At 42.6% G+C, this 16670-nt stretch overlaps 1 protein-coding gene across 6 annotated transcripts in view; it reads right to left on the reverse strand.

Moving 5' to 3' along the window:
• Window positions 1-16670, reverse strand: part of TEAD1 (TEA domain transcription factor 1) — a 380567-nt gene that overhangs the window by 271321 nt on the left and 92576 nt on the right. For 4 of the 6 annotated variants that reach the window (XM_069223578.1, XM_069223582.1, XM_069223579.1 and 1 more), the window contains one exon: window positions 6219-6477. In XM_069223578.1, coding sequence (XP_069079679.1) covers window positions 6219-6424 — 206 coding nt within the window. In that variant the 5' untranslated portion in view covers window positions 6425-6477. The remainder of the gene's footprint in view (window positions 1-6218; window positions 6478-16670) is intronic. The other 2 variants (XM_069223580.1, XM_069223584.1) reach the window with 1 other exon arrangement.

Below are 16670 nucleotides of genomic sequence, written 5' to 3' on the forward strand. Positions count from 1 at the left end.
ACGAACCTTAGGTATTTCCTGTGTGAAGGATGTATTGGTATATGGAAATACACATCTTTTAGGTCTAATGTTGTCATGTAGTCTTGCTGTTTGAGCAGTGGGATTACGTCTTGTAACGGGACCATGTGAAAGTGGTCTGATTTGATGTAGGTATTTAGTGTTCTGAGATCTAGTATTGGTCTCAGAGTTTTGTCCTTTTTGGGTATTAGAAAGTACAGTGAGTTTTTTTGTAGATTTGGTACTAATTCTATTGCGTCCCTTTGTAGCAATGCTTGAACTTCTAGTCCTAGAAGATCTATATGTTGTTTTGACATATTGTGTGTTTTCGGTGGGACGTTTGGAGGGAATTGGAGAAATTCTATGCAATAACCATGCTGGATAATTGCTAAGACCCAAGTGTCTGTTGTTATTTCCTCCCAAAGTTTGCAAAATTGGCTTAGTCTTCCCCCCACAGGTGTTATGTGATGGGGTTGTGTGACTTGTGAGTCACTGTTTATTTTGAGGAGTTTTGGGGCCTTGGAATTTTCCTCGATTTCTTGGGAATTGGCCCCCTCTATATTGCCCCCGAAAACCTCCCCTCTGATATTGACCCTGGTAAGTAGGCCTTGTTTGTGAGGTTGTGGTTTCTGTGGGTTGACCTCGAAACCCTCCCCTAAAAGGTGTTTTTCGAAATGTGCCTCTGCTCTGCGGGGAGTAGAGTGCGCCCATGGCTTTGGCTGTATCGGTGTCTTTTTTGAGTTTCTCAATGGCAGTGTCTACCTCCGGCCCAAACAATTGCTGTTCATTAAATGGCATATTGAGCACAGCTTGTTGGATTTCCGGCTTGAACCCTGAAGTGCGCAGCCATGCGTGCCTTCGTATCGTGATTGCAGTGTTTATTGTACTTGCAGCTGTATCTGCTGCATCCATGGAAGACCGTATCTGATTATTTGAGATACTTTGTCCCTCTTCCACCACCTGTTGCGCTCTTTTTTGGAACTCCTTGGGTAAGTGTTCGATGAAATGTTGCATTTCATCCCAATGAGCTTTGTGGTATCTTGCCAAAAGTGCTTGTGAATTGGCAATACGCCATTGATTTGCTGCTTGTGCTGCAACCCTTTTTCCCGCAGCATCAAATTTACAGCTCTCTTTGTCTGGAGGTGGTGCGTCTCCTGAGGTATGAGAGTTGGCTCTCTTACGAGCTGCCCCGACAACTACTGAGTCTGGTGTTAGTTGTGTTGTAATATAGATTGGATCTGTTGGCGGTGGCTTGTACTTTTTCTCCACCCTTGGAGTTATGGCTCTGCCTTTAACTGGATCCTGAAATATTTGTTTTGAATGTCTTAGCATTCCTGGGAGCATGGGAAGGCTTTGGTACTGGCTATGGGTGGAGGATAGGGTGTTAAACAGAAAGTCATCCTCAATTGGTTCAGAATGTAAGGTGACGTTGTGAAATTCGGCTGCCCTTGCGACCACCTGTGTGTAGGATGTACTGTCCTCAGGTGGTGACGGTTTTGTAGGATAGGAGTCTGGGCTGTTGTCAGACACTGAAGCATCGTAAAGGTCCCATGCATCGGGATCATCCTGACTCATTGTAGTATGAGCTGGTGAGTGCATCAGTGGTGGAGTTGTTGCTGGTGATGCATGTATTGATGGGGGTGGAGACGGTGGTGGGGTTGTTTTCCTTGCCGCTTTTGCCTGTGGTTGCTTGTCCTTTTGTTGAAAGGCAAGTTTCCTTTTTATTTTGATTGGGGGAAGAGTGGTTTTCTTCCCTGTGTCCTCATGAATATGAAGCCTTCTTTGCGTGTAGTCAGGCTCTACAGCTTGAAGCTCCTCTCCAAAACTATGTAATTGGGAGGTTAATCCTTGTTCCTCTGTATAGGAACTAGTTTTCGGCTCCGAGGCTGGATGTTTCGGAACCGAAACCTTTTCGGAAGTCTTTTTAGGCTTCGAAGAAACCTTCTTTGTTTTCGGCGTGGTGTCTCGGTGCCGAAATTCTTCGGTGCCGCTGTCTCTGTGCCGAAGTTTCTCGGAGCCGCTGTCTCAGCTCCGAGGTTGCTGTGTGGCGGTATCTCGACCGGAGTCGGATGACTTCGACACCAGCATGCCCTTTTTCGGTGCCTTGGATCGGTCACCTAGTTTTCGGGTTAAGCCATGGCCTGTTGGCGGTGGCGTCCCCTGGGCTTTTGTGGACTTCTCGTGAGTCTTGATTTTCGACGTCTTACTCACGGTTTGGGGTGTTTCTTCGGCGTCGAGTTCTTCAGAATCCGACTCGTGGACGGAGAAAGCTTCTTCTTCCTCCTCGAAACGTTCTTGACCTGTCGGCGTGGACGCCATTTGTAGTCTCCTGGCTCTTCGGTCTCTCAGTGTCTTCCTCGAACGAAACGCTCGACAGGCTTCACAAGTATCCTCCTTGTGCTCAGGGGACAAGCACAAGTTACAGACCAGATGCTGATCCGTATACGGATACTTGTTATGGCATTTTGGGCAGAAGCGGAATGGGGTCCGTTCCATCAGCCTTGAAGTCGCACGTGGCCGGGCCGACCAGGCCCCGACAGGGGATCGAAAAAACCCCGAAGGGCCACCGGAGCTCTTCAAAATTTGGTGTCGATTTGTTCTAACTAACCCGATACCGAACGCAAACATTACCGATGATTTTTTCCGAGATTCTAACTAACTTTCCGACCCGAAACACGGAGCGAAAAGGAACACGTCTGAACCCGATGGCGGAAAAAAAACAATCTAAGATGGAGTCGACGCCCATGCGCAATGGAATCGAAATGGGAGGAGTCCCTCGGTCTCGTGACTCGAAAAGACTTCTTCGAAGAAAAACAACTTGTAACACTCTGAGCCCAACACCAGATGGCGGACTGTGCACAGCATGTGTATCTGCAGCTACACATGCCATCGAACATATATATATATATATATATATATATATATATATTTCAAGGCACAATGGCACATTGATGTGGAGTTAGGAATACTAAGCCTATAGTTCCTCTATGTGCAATTACCTTTTAATATTTTGGTCTTGAATATTTTGTCAACAATATTCATAACCTCAATATTCAGTGGTACAGTCTATAATCTTGGGCAAAGAGGCAGAGAGCAAGAGAAAGCAAAAACAAAGTGAGGCAAAGAAAGAGTGTTTCAAAATGTCATAAAAGTATTGACTGTGGGAACACTTCGATCAGAGCCTGTTTGAAGGCTACAAAGCATACAGAGGATTTTGGTGGCTGAGGTTGTTTCCCACTACACCCTACTATGCCACAGAGCCCTGCAGGGCCTGAGTCCCTGGCATCTATTCAGAACACACTGCTGGGTAGACTGAGGTGCAGTCACTTAGGGCCATATGTACGAACACATTTTCCCATTGACACAGAATGGGAAAAACCCTTTGCTACATCTGTCCCTTAGTCACTTCCTTCGGCATATGGTTCTCAACAGTTCAGTTCCTTTTTCATTCCGTGTAATCTTCTCTTGAGAACAGTCTCAATCCATTAGTCAACCCTCACCTTATTCTCAAACTCTTGCCTGCACCCAGTTATTTAACCCCACAGTAGTTTCTTTCTGCAGATGGAATGCTGGTGGGTGTGGGATGGACACTGTAAGAAATGGGGTTGCTAGTTAAGAGCGGTGGAAGCAACACTCAAATGATAAACACAATCCTTGTCAGGATGAACCATAAAAGTCACTAAATAAACCTGTACATACCCATCTGGTAGCAGTGATAAAATGAAAATAAAACCCATGTGAAATCACAAACCAATTTAGGAAAATAGAGTACATTTTAATAAATAAAATGATACCAGAATGACAAGAATTGAATCACTAGAACCGGAGATGATCAATTTTAAAGTTTGTAGTGACAATAGCACCTAAAAGCACAAAGCCCCACTCTGGGTTGTTTAGTGACTTTTCTGCACTCTGTATATGCTGGCAAGGATTGTGGTTCTTGCTTCAGAAGGGCTTCCATCCCCCCTCAAGCAATAACTCAATTTATTACAATACTGATTCACTGTCATTTTTGTGTATTGGTGGGGTTTGATTGTCTTGTCCAAATCGCCTCTCTGAGTCATATTTTAGCTACTTTTACTGATTACCATGAGATTAAACTACTAAAAGGAGTACTTGGTCTCTAGTTTAAGGGACTGAGGTATGGCGACTCCACAGACTCAAAATGAGAAAGACTCCATATTGACACAACTGTGAACTAGTAATTACTGATTGCCCTTGGACATCCCGAACCAGATTTCTCAAAGACAACAGGAAGAGGTTTTTCATTGTGAACTCCTTGCTCAAAACAATAGAAAGGGAGTTTACATTGTGAATTCCCTGCCAAACACCATAGGAAGATGTTTTATAGTGTCAACTACTTCATTAGGAAGTGATTTTGCATATTACAGATCTCGGTTTCTGCTCTATGTGCTTTCGCACATACTTAGTCCCTCTTTTTATACACTTTTGGGTGTGCCCATCTTCCATCACCGAAGCAGGCAGCCACTTTTTCTTGGCTGTAACTCCTATTTCCAATACACCATAGGTAAAAGACTCTGGCCATGTGAGTGCAAGATGAGCGGTGTACCCGTTAGAGTGCAGCACATTAAAGCCAGAAAGCCTAAGGCATTCCCAATGTTTGTTATGTAAATAGCGGCACAATAATTAGAAAACATCATTAAACAGTAGCAGTGGGAAAATCACAACAGAAAATGAAATAGAAAACTGATGAGTATATTAGAACGGTCTAAACTACTCCTGTGACTAAGCTAAAGCTTCAAACTGAATCCAAATGGGTTGAAAACCCACATAAATGTGAATACTCTGAAATTGACTAAAAACACACTCTCCATATTAGGTTATCAGTCATTTAAAGTTCTTCAATTTCTATTTTATTAATTGTACACAACTAAAGCCTGAATATTCCAATTTTAATCTCATTTAAGTTATTTTAGGGGTAATTGTTCAAGGCATTTAAATGCACGGAAATGAGAACTACATGAGTAGTATTACTTTACATATTCCATCATATCTTTGCTAATTGACCACTAACTTGTAAGGCCATTGACATAAGATTTAAAAAATATTCTAGGGTACGCGGATTTAGCTAAAAATCCAGTTCATAGTAAGTCTGAGAGTATACAGTGAGCAGTACTTTGTCGTTAAACATGCTGCATGACACTGAAGAGAAAACATTGTGCTGCTTTGCACACTAAGCTTCAACAGGACCAGAGCACATAAACTTTCTGCCAACAGCAGCTGAGACATTTCACCCGAAGTCTATTTTTCCAGACATTATGTTTCATTTGGCTGAAAGGGTCACATGACAGCTGCGAACGAACGCCTTGAGGGTTGTTACTCCCTCCAGTTGACACTGACAGGCTGTGAGAGACTCCAATACCACAGAATGAAAAAACCCTTCTTTCCATTACATCATCCAGCCAGTACTGGGGGAGGGGGCACAGCTGGTGGCAGCCGCAGCACCATCTGCTTTCTTCTTAAAGCGTGCTCCAGTTCGCACTGCAGCCTCCTACCGTTCTATAATAAAGCAGATCGCGAGGGGAATGCATCAAAACTCCTCTCTCCTATGCATTACTAAAAACAAACCAGTTTACCACAGAATGTGAGAAATCTGCATCCCGTGACTGCAATTTCAAATGGTAGCTGTGCACACGGCACGTGCACGCAGCGAATGTCCAGGCTGCACTGAGGTGCAAGTGCACGTTATGTAATAATCGACTGCCATCTGCCTCTGGCTACTTTGGAAGCCAAAACTGCAACTGCGCAGTCAGCAGTATTCAAACAAACTACAACAAAAGCTTGTAGTTGCTGCCAGAATACAATATTAGCTGGAGAAAGTCGGGAGAAGAAGGCGAAAAACCACAAGAGCCGTGGTTGCTGTGCACAGACTTTCTCAAGCCATGACAGTAACAAGTTGACTACTGCACAATGTAAACGTTTAACTGAAGCTCAAATACACTGCACCCAACTGTCCACTGAACGCTAGGAGGCCTCATGTTGCTCAGAGTTATAAGAATTTCTTTTCAGCTTTATTTGTAGTATTGCCCATAAAATGCACATTCCAGTTGCTTCCATGATGTGGCCGGTGAGCCACATTTCATCACAATTTCCTGGTAAGAAGATTGCAGTCATTTAAGCATCTCACAGACACATGTAAGAGCCACTCATGTTTCACTGCAGCACACAAAGTGTGCTGTGCAAAGCCAATTGCAACAAACCTACCATACATCTTGCCCTCATCAGATAGGATGATTTTCCTTCGGCCGCATGGTGGGTAGATGGCCAGCGCCTCCTGGAAGCTCTGTTCAATGTCAGGGCTCCAGACGCCTTCTGCGTCATTATCCATGGGCTTCTCCGCAGAGTCGCTCATCCTCTCGATGTCTTCGCCAGGACTTTCGCTGCCGCTCCAGCTGCTGGGGTCCATGTCGGCGATGGGGCTCTCCAAGCCAAAGCCAGGAGCCTTCAAAGAAATGGAACCTAAAACACAAGGATATTAAAATACATTATAGTACTTCAGAATGCTTTCAGTGAGAGTCAGAATTGATTTTACGGTAGCAGGTAAGGTAAGGGTACTAGGTACTAAGCTGATCCACCTACTAAAAACATTATCAGCGTATGCAAGACTGGAGTAAGTATGCTAAGAATCTCATTATTAGGGGGGAGTGTTTGGTCTGATGTTTATGAGACTCGATAAAATCCAACTCCTCCGGGGTTAGAACTTATGGAGTGGAATAAACTACACATATTACAATATAATAATGGGAAAAGTTAAGATTTTGGTCCTTACTGCACCAAAACCTGCATGTCCCTACCAATTTTACGCAGGACTGGCCTGCCAAAATTTACCTAGGGAAAACTCTGGCCGTGCAGTCCTTACCGGAAAGTTCAGAATCACGAAATGTGAGCATGTATCGCAATTTAAGGTGCCATTTGTAATGATCGTCTTTAAAGACAAACAGAACACTGATTAAACTGATGAGGAATATCAGAGTAAACAAACCTATGCACTTAATGAACAGATTCCTTCCTCTTGCTATTGGGCATCGAGTAGCCTTCAAAACCAAATTCCGCAATTAATTATCCCGTCATTTAACTTTTTCTAATATAATTTGTCCCATCTTTTTACAACCTAACTGCTGAAACTTAATACTTGACAGTGACAACCGTCCCCCTTCCTTGCTATTGTCCAACACATTTCAAGTGAGAAAGAGGCACATGCTTCTTTGTTACTTTATGAGTATGTATGCCCATGAAAGCGCCATACAGTATCATGACATTTTTTTTACGTCAGTTTTGACAGTGCTGCTGTCAAACAGACCTATTGCTAACACGATAAATATATATATATATATATATATATATATATACATATATATATATATATAAAGAGAGAGAGAGAGAGAGAGAGAGAGGTGAAAGACAGTAGTTGAAAGCTCACTATATATATATATATATATATATATATATATATATATATATATATACACACACATATATCAGCCACTGGCTTAAGACTTTGTAAATCACGTCTTGGCGCACAGTGGAGTATTTGTTTCTGACCATATGCTTCTGGCTGTTTGGGTTTATCCTTCCACATCCACTAAAGTGCGTGCACTGATCTTTCGTAAGGACTACTTTACAAGTACAGCTCTCTCTGTCCACTCATGGCTACCTCCTGTGTGTCTCAGTCTAGTGTGCTAAACCAGTCGGCTTTAAACCCCAAACTATTTGCTTTGCCAATGCTTGCTTTTAAAATGAATGAGAGAAGAGTAGGACAAACGAAGAAGGTGAGTGCAAACTATTAGCTTTCTGCTACTAAAACCAGAAAAAGTTAAGTGAAACGCACCGGAAAAATTAAAATGACAATGATTTTGGCATTTTGTATTGTGAGACATTCAATGCTCAAAACCATGTTTTACGGAACTATCCTTTTAACAGCGCCTGGATTATTACACTCACATCTCATTAAATACTCAGGCTTTCTTAAACAGGGGAAACATAGAAAGTATTTACTGTACAATCCCGAGCGCCAAAATCCGTATGTTATTTCCCAAACACTTGTGCTAGGTATTATTTATTGCATCCAATATATAACTAACCTTGTGGTGTTGATATTTATGAGGTGCTTTACATTTCTCTGAGTCTGACGAACTGTGAATCGGGGCCTCAGAAGCTGAAACTCTAGTATTTAAAACCCAAATTAAAAGTAACACATTTTTTCAAAACTGGTTAACTATATTTTGCTCACTAGGAATATTTTCCACATCTAGGAATAATAACTCCATAAAAGGATGATTTTCCGGTCCACCGTAAATTTCTATTAATTTAGTGTTAAATGAATGTAACTGTCAAAACTGCAACATCAGAGAAAACCTCTTGTTCCTACGTGTATGGCAATGATACCAGATCCATCTCAACTAAGAAGCAGCTCAGTGAAACCAGACCAACATCATTACATGCTTGCAGTAGATGTTCCAGTGGAGCTCAAGATGGAGAAGAGCTGTTGGATGTAACAGGTACTGAATGATTACTCATGTTTTGGCCTCTAATTGTAAGAGAACCACCATCCATGGCACTGAACTTAAGAAACCTGGGTGACCTTTTTGTGACTTGTCATTATTTCAATCCACGTGTCTATGCATTGGCCAAGGGTATCAACTTACAGCTTTCTCCACTTCAGCATATGGTCCTACTCCTACAAACGGACCACCAGGTTTTGCTGATAAGAGCCTTCTTGATAAGATGCAAAGGTTTCAAAACCAGGTTGCAGAATGTGCTTCAACTGGAGCACGTGCAATGAGATAAAACCTTGTTTGAACGTACTCAACTGCATCCCATTGAAGGTGAAAAAGTAAGCCTTAAGTACACTGTACCAAATAGAAGATCTATTGAAGCAACCTCCCACATTATATGCAAAACTACAATCCCACCATGTGTGCAATAGAACCTTATACTCAGTTAGAACACAACTCATCAACTAATGAGCCTTCAAATAGTTCCAACACCTAGGCACGAACCTGGCAAAACCAGAGCATCATACAGTGCAGCTCATCACATCAAAGTCTAAGGAGGGAACCTAACTATTTTTGTTTTAGAGGGGGCTGACTGTTTACAATTGAACTTCATATAAATGTGAAAGCAATTGAACAAAAGGGGACTGAGTTCCACATTTGATCAATTGAAATTGGGCTCAAACTTCCCTTCTCTACTATTCAGAGCTCTGAAGTGACCAGAAGGTTAGGTAAGTATTTTAAAGGACCTCTGATTAAATAAATATGTAGTACACAACCATACTGACATGCTAAAATCTAGACAAAGCCACTTTAGGCTTGCTTCATACACAACAAACATGGCCTGATGGCATGTCTGGCACTGGGATGCATCTTTTCATGTTCTTCTTGAAACCTACACCTGTCTCTAATGCAGTGTCCAACACTCTGGGTGATTTTTAGTGGGTTGTGGAATGTCAAAGGAATACATAGATGCCTTTATGATGATCTTATAGTTAGGTTCTGCATTTACTCATACAAAACCATAGAAATTCAGCAGTTATAGTTATAGTTCTTTCAAGTAACTATAACTCACACCCTAAGGTAACTATAACTCGTGCCCTCTCCATGCACAGTTGTCTCATCAATAATTTTATTGCAAATGTTGCAGTGATAATATGAAAGATGGGATAGAAGATGTCATCAATAATATAATATGTGGAATAATTAGCTGTGGATGGCGAAGGCGTGAATTATAGTTACGTTAGGTTGCAGTCTGTCCCGGCGGCCAAACCACCTAACCCCCCAACGCAATGCTGTGCACAGCCCTTTGGCCGTCACGGGTAAAGTTGGGCTCGGCCTCTCTTGGTGTGAGAATAGGTTTGAGAGGGTGTATCTGGGGATGAGAGTGGCTGTCAGGGTGTCTGTCTGGATGTGAGTGTGCATACATATTTTTTTTATTGGGTGCGTCAGTATGTGCGCAGGTCTCTTAGTGGGTGCATGAGCGTGTTAGTGGGTCTGTAAGTGGGTGTGTGACAGTCTGAGTAGGTGTGTGAGTGGGTGCATAACTGTCTGAGTGGGTCTGTGGGTAGGTGCATGAGGGTCTGACTGGGCTGTGACTGAGGGTCTGAGTGGGTCAGTGAGTGGGTGCGTGAGTGTCTAAGTGGGTTTGTGAGTTGGTGCGTGGTAAGTGTCTGTGTGGGTGTGTGAGTGGGGAAAAGATTGAAAGAGAAAGAGAGAGAGAGCAAGAGAGAGAGAGCGAGAGAGAGAGAGAGAGAGTTTTTTAGGCTTTGATATATGAGATAATTAAAATGAGATATTTCTGGACAACTTAAAAAGAAAAATGTATTTGTTAGTTAATAAGAGTAAGATTACTGTTCAGTATAAACCTTAAAGATTTGTAGTAAAAAAACAAAAAAGAGTGAAACAAGTCTAGCTGGACACGAACCCTCAGGGCTCAGTGTGAAGGTTTGCGACCTTCACATTGAGCTATTGCCTCTTTTTTGTTCTTTTTATTAGCCCTTTATGAGCTATCTGGGACCACGAGGGAGCCCTTAAGCCCCCCCCGGTTTCAACATATTTATTTCTTTTTTTATTTAAACAAAATGCTTCTATGGGCTATCTGGCACCGCAAGGGAAGCCTTAAGGCTTTCCTCGCAGTACCACTGCTTCAGCAATCAAGGAGTTGCTTTAACAGCAGCTCCCTGCTTGCTGAAGCATTTCATCTCTGTTCCCTGCATGTATGAAAGATCTGCAGTGTGACAGAGGGACCTGGTTGACAGTTTCTGCTATCAAACAGCGGACTGTTTGCTGTGGCTTGGCTGCAGCTTCAAAGCTGCAGCCAAGCCACAGCAAGCAGCCATGTCCCAGGGATGGGCACCCTGGGACATAGCAGGAGGAGGCTCTGGGGGTTGGTGGTCCCCATGGCCATTATTGGCTCCACAAGGGGAGCCATGGAGCCACCCTCCAATGTGAAGACAGCCCCAGGGAAGTGGTGATCCTTCTGGACCCCCTTTCTATTTTTTTTATTGTTTCCCCCAGGGAGGTGGTGGTCCCCAGGGTTGAGGGGGGCTGTGTGGCCACACACCAAATTAAGAAACTGTTCCAGGGAGGTGGTGGTCCTTGGGGAGGGGTGGTTCCACCGCATTCATTATAATGAAAGCCCCAGGGAGGTGGTGGTCCCCACACAGCAAAAACAATTGCCCCTGGGAGGTGGTGGTCCGTAGAGTGCCGATGGCCCCCGCATATATCATAAATATATCATATGAATCACCCCGGGGAGGTGGTGGTCCCAGGGTCTGTGGGGGTACGTGCTTGTTTTTTAATGTTGTTTTGCAGCAAATTTGTAAATATCGCAAATATGAAGCAAAAAATTATTTAAAAATTGTTTTTTTTGCTCTGGAGGAGTCTCTCTGCGACCACCCCACCAGAGCTAAGGGTCAGGTTGTCCTTACCTTGGCCCCTTTTCGTTTTGTTTTTTTTAACCTACTGGGACTCAGCTGAAACTGAGACCCAAGATGGCTGCCAACATTTCCTGGTGTTGTAACCAATCAAAGTTGTTAATTTCCCTGCATGAGCTCGTGTTTGCTTGCAAATAGTTCCCAACCGGAGATATACAAATTTGAATTTCCCTAAATTTCCTACAAACTACTGAAAAGATTTGCACCAAATAGGCGAAATCGTAATATGTGTACCCAAAGTTAACTTTCTGCCAAAGTTGGTGTAATTCCATCCAGTGGTTTGGGCTGTAGACGTGTCTAAAGGTCCTTTGGGAATTAACATGGGAAATGCAACTTTTTTGACACCCCTTTTTCTCAGCCCGAGCACGAAGGATCACCCCAAATCTTTCCGTGTGCAACAGGAATCACTGCAACACTTTTTTGGGGATATAGAATGGCATGTCTTAGACTGGGGTGTCATAAAGTATTGTAGCGGAGTAGAGTGGCGTAGAATGGAGGGGCAGATTGGGAAAGTGTGTACTAGAGTGGAGTGGCATAGAGTGGAGTGGCGTGTCATATATTACAGTGTAGTGGCATGGAGTGTAGTGGAGTGTCATAGACTTGAGTATCATCAAGTGGAGTGTCGCCGATTAGAGTGTCATTGAGTGACATACAGTGGAGTAAGCGCTGTAGAGTGGAGTGGCATAAAGTGGAATAGAATGTCATAGAATGAAGTGTTGTTGAGTGGAGTTTTGTACGGTAGAGTGCAGGAGAATGTTGTAGAGTTTAGTCTTGTGGAGTGTCATAGACTGGCATGTCATAGAGTGGTGTGTCATACAGTGCCATGTCATAAAGTGCACTGGGCATACAGTTGAGTGAAGTGTGCTAGAGCGGGAGGTAGTACAGTGGAACTGCACAGAGTGGAGTGAAGTGTCGTAGAGTGGAGTATCAAAGAATGGACTGTCATCGAGTAGAGTATTGTACAGTGGCACAGAGTGGAGTAGAGTGGTGATAGATTGGAGTAGAGTGTCATAGAGTGGAGTGTCAAACAGTGGAGTGTCATAGAGTGGAGTAGAGATTCATACAGTGCAGTGTCATAAGGTGGAGTGTCGTAGAGTGGAGTAGAAGTTCATACAGTGCAGTGTCACAGACTTGAGTGTTGTACAGAGGTATGTTGTAGAAAGGAGTGTCATAGAGTGGAGGGCCATAGAATGGAGGAGAGTGGAGTATCATAGAGTGGAGTATAGTGTCATAGAATTTGGTAAAGTGAAGTGGCATAGAGTGTTGTACAGTGGAGAGGCATAGAGTGGCATACAGTGGAGTGGTATAGAGTGGAGTAGGGTAGCAGGCAGGAGTACATTTATGTAGTGTATCATAGAGTACAGTGGAGTAACTAACATGGAGTGGCATAGACAAAGTTCTGTAGATTGTCATACAGTGGAGTACAGGATCGTACAGTGGCATAGAGTACTGTGAGTGTTGCAGAGTGGAGTGGCAAAGAGTGGAGTACATTGTCGTAGAGTGGAGGGGCACAGAGTGCCGTTCAGTGGAGTGGCATACAGCATCATAACATAGAGTCAAGTATTATAGACTGTCGTAGTGTAGAGTGTTGTGGTGTAAACTGTTGTGGCATGCAGTGTTGTGGCATACAGTGTCATGGTGAGGAGTATAGTGTCGTAAGTACACAAGAGTGGCATAGAGTGGAGTGGCGTTTCAGAGAGTTGAATGGCATGTGCTAGAATGTCTTAGAGTGGACGGGCATAGAGTGGAGTGACATAATGTTGAGTGGCGTGTTATAGAGTAGGGTAGAGTGCTGTGGACTGTCATAGAGTGGAGTGGAATGGCATGGATTGCCATAGAGTGGAGTGGCGTGCTGTACACTGGAGTGGCATGTCATAGAGTGAAGTAGAGTGACATTGAGTGTCTATTGTCGTAATCATTTTTCAAAAAAGTTCAATAGGTACCATGGAGTGGAAAGGAGTGTCGTACAGTAGATTGGACTGGCATGTCCTAGAGTAGCATGTTGTAGAGTGGCATGTTGTACAGTGGAGTGGCATGTCATAAAGTGCAGTTGTGTATCATACAGTGGCATTGAGTAACGTAGAGTGAAGAGGTGTGTTCCAGAGTGGAGTGGCATGTCATAGAGTGAACTGGTATGTTGTAGAGTCGAGTGATATGTTGTAATGTGGCGTGGATTGGTGTATCGTTATGTGTTTTTTGTCATATATTTTGTTTGTAATGTCAATACGTACAGTGGTACTTCCTAGGTAGTTTCAATGTAATACTACAGTACTTTGCATGTTTGTTAAAAAAATATATACAACAACAAAAATACTTTTCCATAACTATTGTGACTTTGGTAAAGTGCCTCATTGTTTCTTATAGCTTTAAAAAATAACCTATATCTCACATATAAACCCATAAAACAGCCAAAGTGTGGTCTAAACAATATGAATGCCTTTTGATTTTTTTAAGGGCTTTCCTTAACAGTATTGAATTTTGTCATTTTTGTCATAGCTTTGTCCTGTGGTATACTGCAAAATACCAAAGCCAAATATATCACTAAGATTTTGTCTTTTATCACTAAAAAACTACTGACCCAATTGTTATCAAATGAGAAAAAGGGACCCTTTCCACACCATAACCTGTAATCCTGCCAAATTTCAATAAAATCCATTAAGCCATTTTACTGCTAGGTCTGTCTAAAAAGTCTATGGAAAAAGCATTGGTTGAAAACGTGTTTTGGAACACTCTTTTTTTCATTGCACCCACTTATCTAATCATCACAAAACTATGCATCATCAGCCAATGCAGAGATTGCATTGTTTACATACAAAAGTCTATGTTGCATGTAGAAGCACACAAAATCCACTGAATTTACCTTCAAACCGAACAATATAAAGCTTAACTTCACTTGCATTTCCTTTAAAGTTAAGAACCGCAAGCTTTGTCCTTGCCACTAGGGGTGTAAATAGAAGGAAGGAAACATAATATATCAAAATTGTTTCATAAAACTCTATCATGAAATGTTTTCTTGTTTTGCTGTGTGCTCTTTACAGTCTCTCTGAACACTCCCTTTATCACCCACACTGGTTTATGTTATCCAAACTGCCTATCCTATCAAACTACTGCCTTTGCCTACAACCAGGGGCGGCTCCTCCGTTAAGGCAGAGGAGCATCGCCCCACTGCCAGCAGAGGCAAACAAAAAAGAAAATGATAATAGCATGTTTATTATCATTTCATGTTTCATTAGGAGCTGAGTCTTGGAGATGGGGCCATAAAAAAAAATGGTGGAGGACCAGGAGGAGTGTGGGCACTGCAGTCAGTGCACATGTCGGTTTGACCAGCCATCTAGGCTGTCAGTCCCCCTGGGAGCACGAAACCAACCCACTCCGTCCATTTCTAATGCTGCTTTCATGGGTATAACCTGCATGGGAGCAGTGTTTGGATTGGCCGTAGGAGAGTCTGGGAGCCGCAGCCTATGCGCACACAAACACCAGAAGCATGCGGCATGCAGTGAACGAAAAGAGGCAGGTACTTTTTTTTTCTTTACTTATTGCCTCCCCCCCCAACTTCCCACCCCACCGTATTACCTTTCCCTGGCTCTGGCCGCTACTGCCTACAACATCTGTTAGGCATGTCTTGGCTCATGTAAATAAGGAATTAAAATAATAAAATAATTAATGGATACTCTGAATTGTTAGATAGTATAAATGCAAAGCATATAAAGCATCCATCTGATTGACGATATGTCAGACAGAATGGGGATTGGATGGTTGTCAATCTACCATATTACAGCAAAGCACTGACTTTCATACCTCTGAATAGTATAGCAGGGACACGGGCTTTTTCAAACTGCCAAATTATGCATTGGTCAAGTGTGTGGATTGACAGAACTGCACTTCCACCTGGTCGTTAAATGTGCCGGACAAACGCCTGCATCACGCTTTTTCTGTACATGTGCCCCACCAACCTCTCTAAAACCTGCTACGCAAGCATGGATTTGCTGCAGATAACCAAGCGTTACTGGCCTCTCTACGCCCTTCTCTGATAATTGTGGACTACTGCCACCAATACTCATTCACATGCCTCCCCTTGAACACTAGTACCCATGACTGTGGCAAATGTAACCCCTTTCCATTTACTTTTGTGTCTGCTTTGTTTCAGTTCACTTTAAGAAACTCCATGCTCTGACTAGCAACCAAGAAACCTATGTTCTGTGCAGAACCAATCAAGTGCTAGATAGGCATGGATGTTTTATTAGTGTATTGTGAATACGAGGCAGGGAAGCAATCTGCTGAAAATAAACATTCATTGCATCAATGATTCGACGAGAGAATTCAGGTCTGCAGCGAAACCCACGAAAAATGTCAGGCTAAGGCAAAGCTAGTTAGCATCCTTCGACGTTAGGGCTCTCACACTCCATCCTGTCACAAGTGTAAAGATGAGGCCTTAACGTGAAATAGCTGATCAAGCCTACACAATCCACGGAAATTCACTAGTTTAATACATGTTTAAGGGTCAAAAGAGGAAGTGGCTATATACTGCAGCAAATACTAATCAAATCAAGGTTAACCCTTCTGCTTGAGGATCTGCACAGCTTTGTATTCTCCTGATAGGCATATCACCCTATTTTTTCCAACAAAGTAAAGTCAAAAACTTAAAACACACCAAACCTGATCAAAGATAGTGCTCTGTGTTACTGCTGTCCTTCCCTATTATCTTTCAGCTTTGACCTAGTCATAAATGTACTGTATTGTGAGCCACAACCTTAGCTGCTTGCATGAATTAGCACCACGCACAACCGATTTAAATCGAGATTACCAATAGCGATTAGGAATGAAATAATGCTAAGGAGAAATCAGAGTCTGCCACAACCGATATTCACACACATGTGGAACATAAGTTTATTTTAGAAACAATTTCAGGTGAAAGAAGGAAAACCAAGCACTTTAAACTATCCTTGGACTACATTTTTGTTAAAGTTACAAAAAGGGGGGTATGAAATCTAATTGTTCTAATTATCATAAAAAATGTTAAACAATTTGGATTTTCTTAGACCATTGTTTAGTTAAATGTATGTATTTTAAGAAACTGTTTAAAACTGAGTGGCTGGGCTACAGTCTTAAATAATTTTAAAAAGTCCCCTATGCTCTTCCGTATAAATATCATAACAATGTAGCTCATGTACTGGAGCATGCATACCATTAAATGACCCTTGCTAGTATGTCATGTTTGTAT

The sequence above is a fragment of the Pleurodeles waltl genome, chromosome 3_1 (genome assembly GCF_031143425.1).
Source record: "Pleurodeles waltl isolate 20211129_DDA chromosome 3_1, aPleWal1.hap1.20221129, whole genome shotgun sequence".
NCBI lineage: Eukaryota > Metazoa > Chordata > Amphibia > Caudata > Salamandridae > Pleurodeles > Pleurodeles waltl.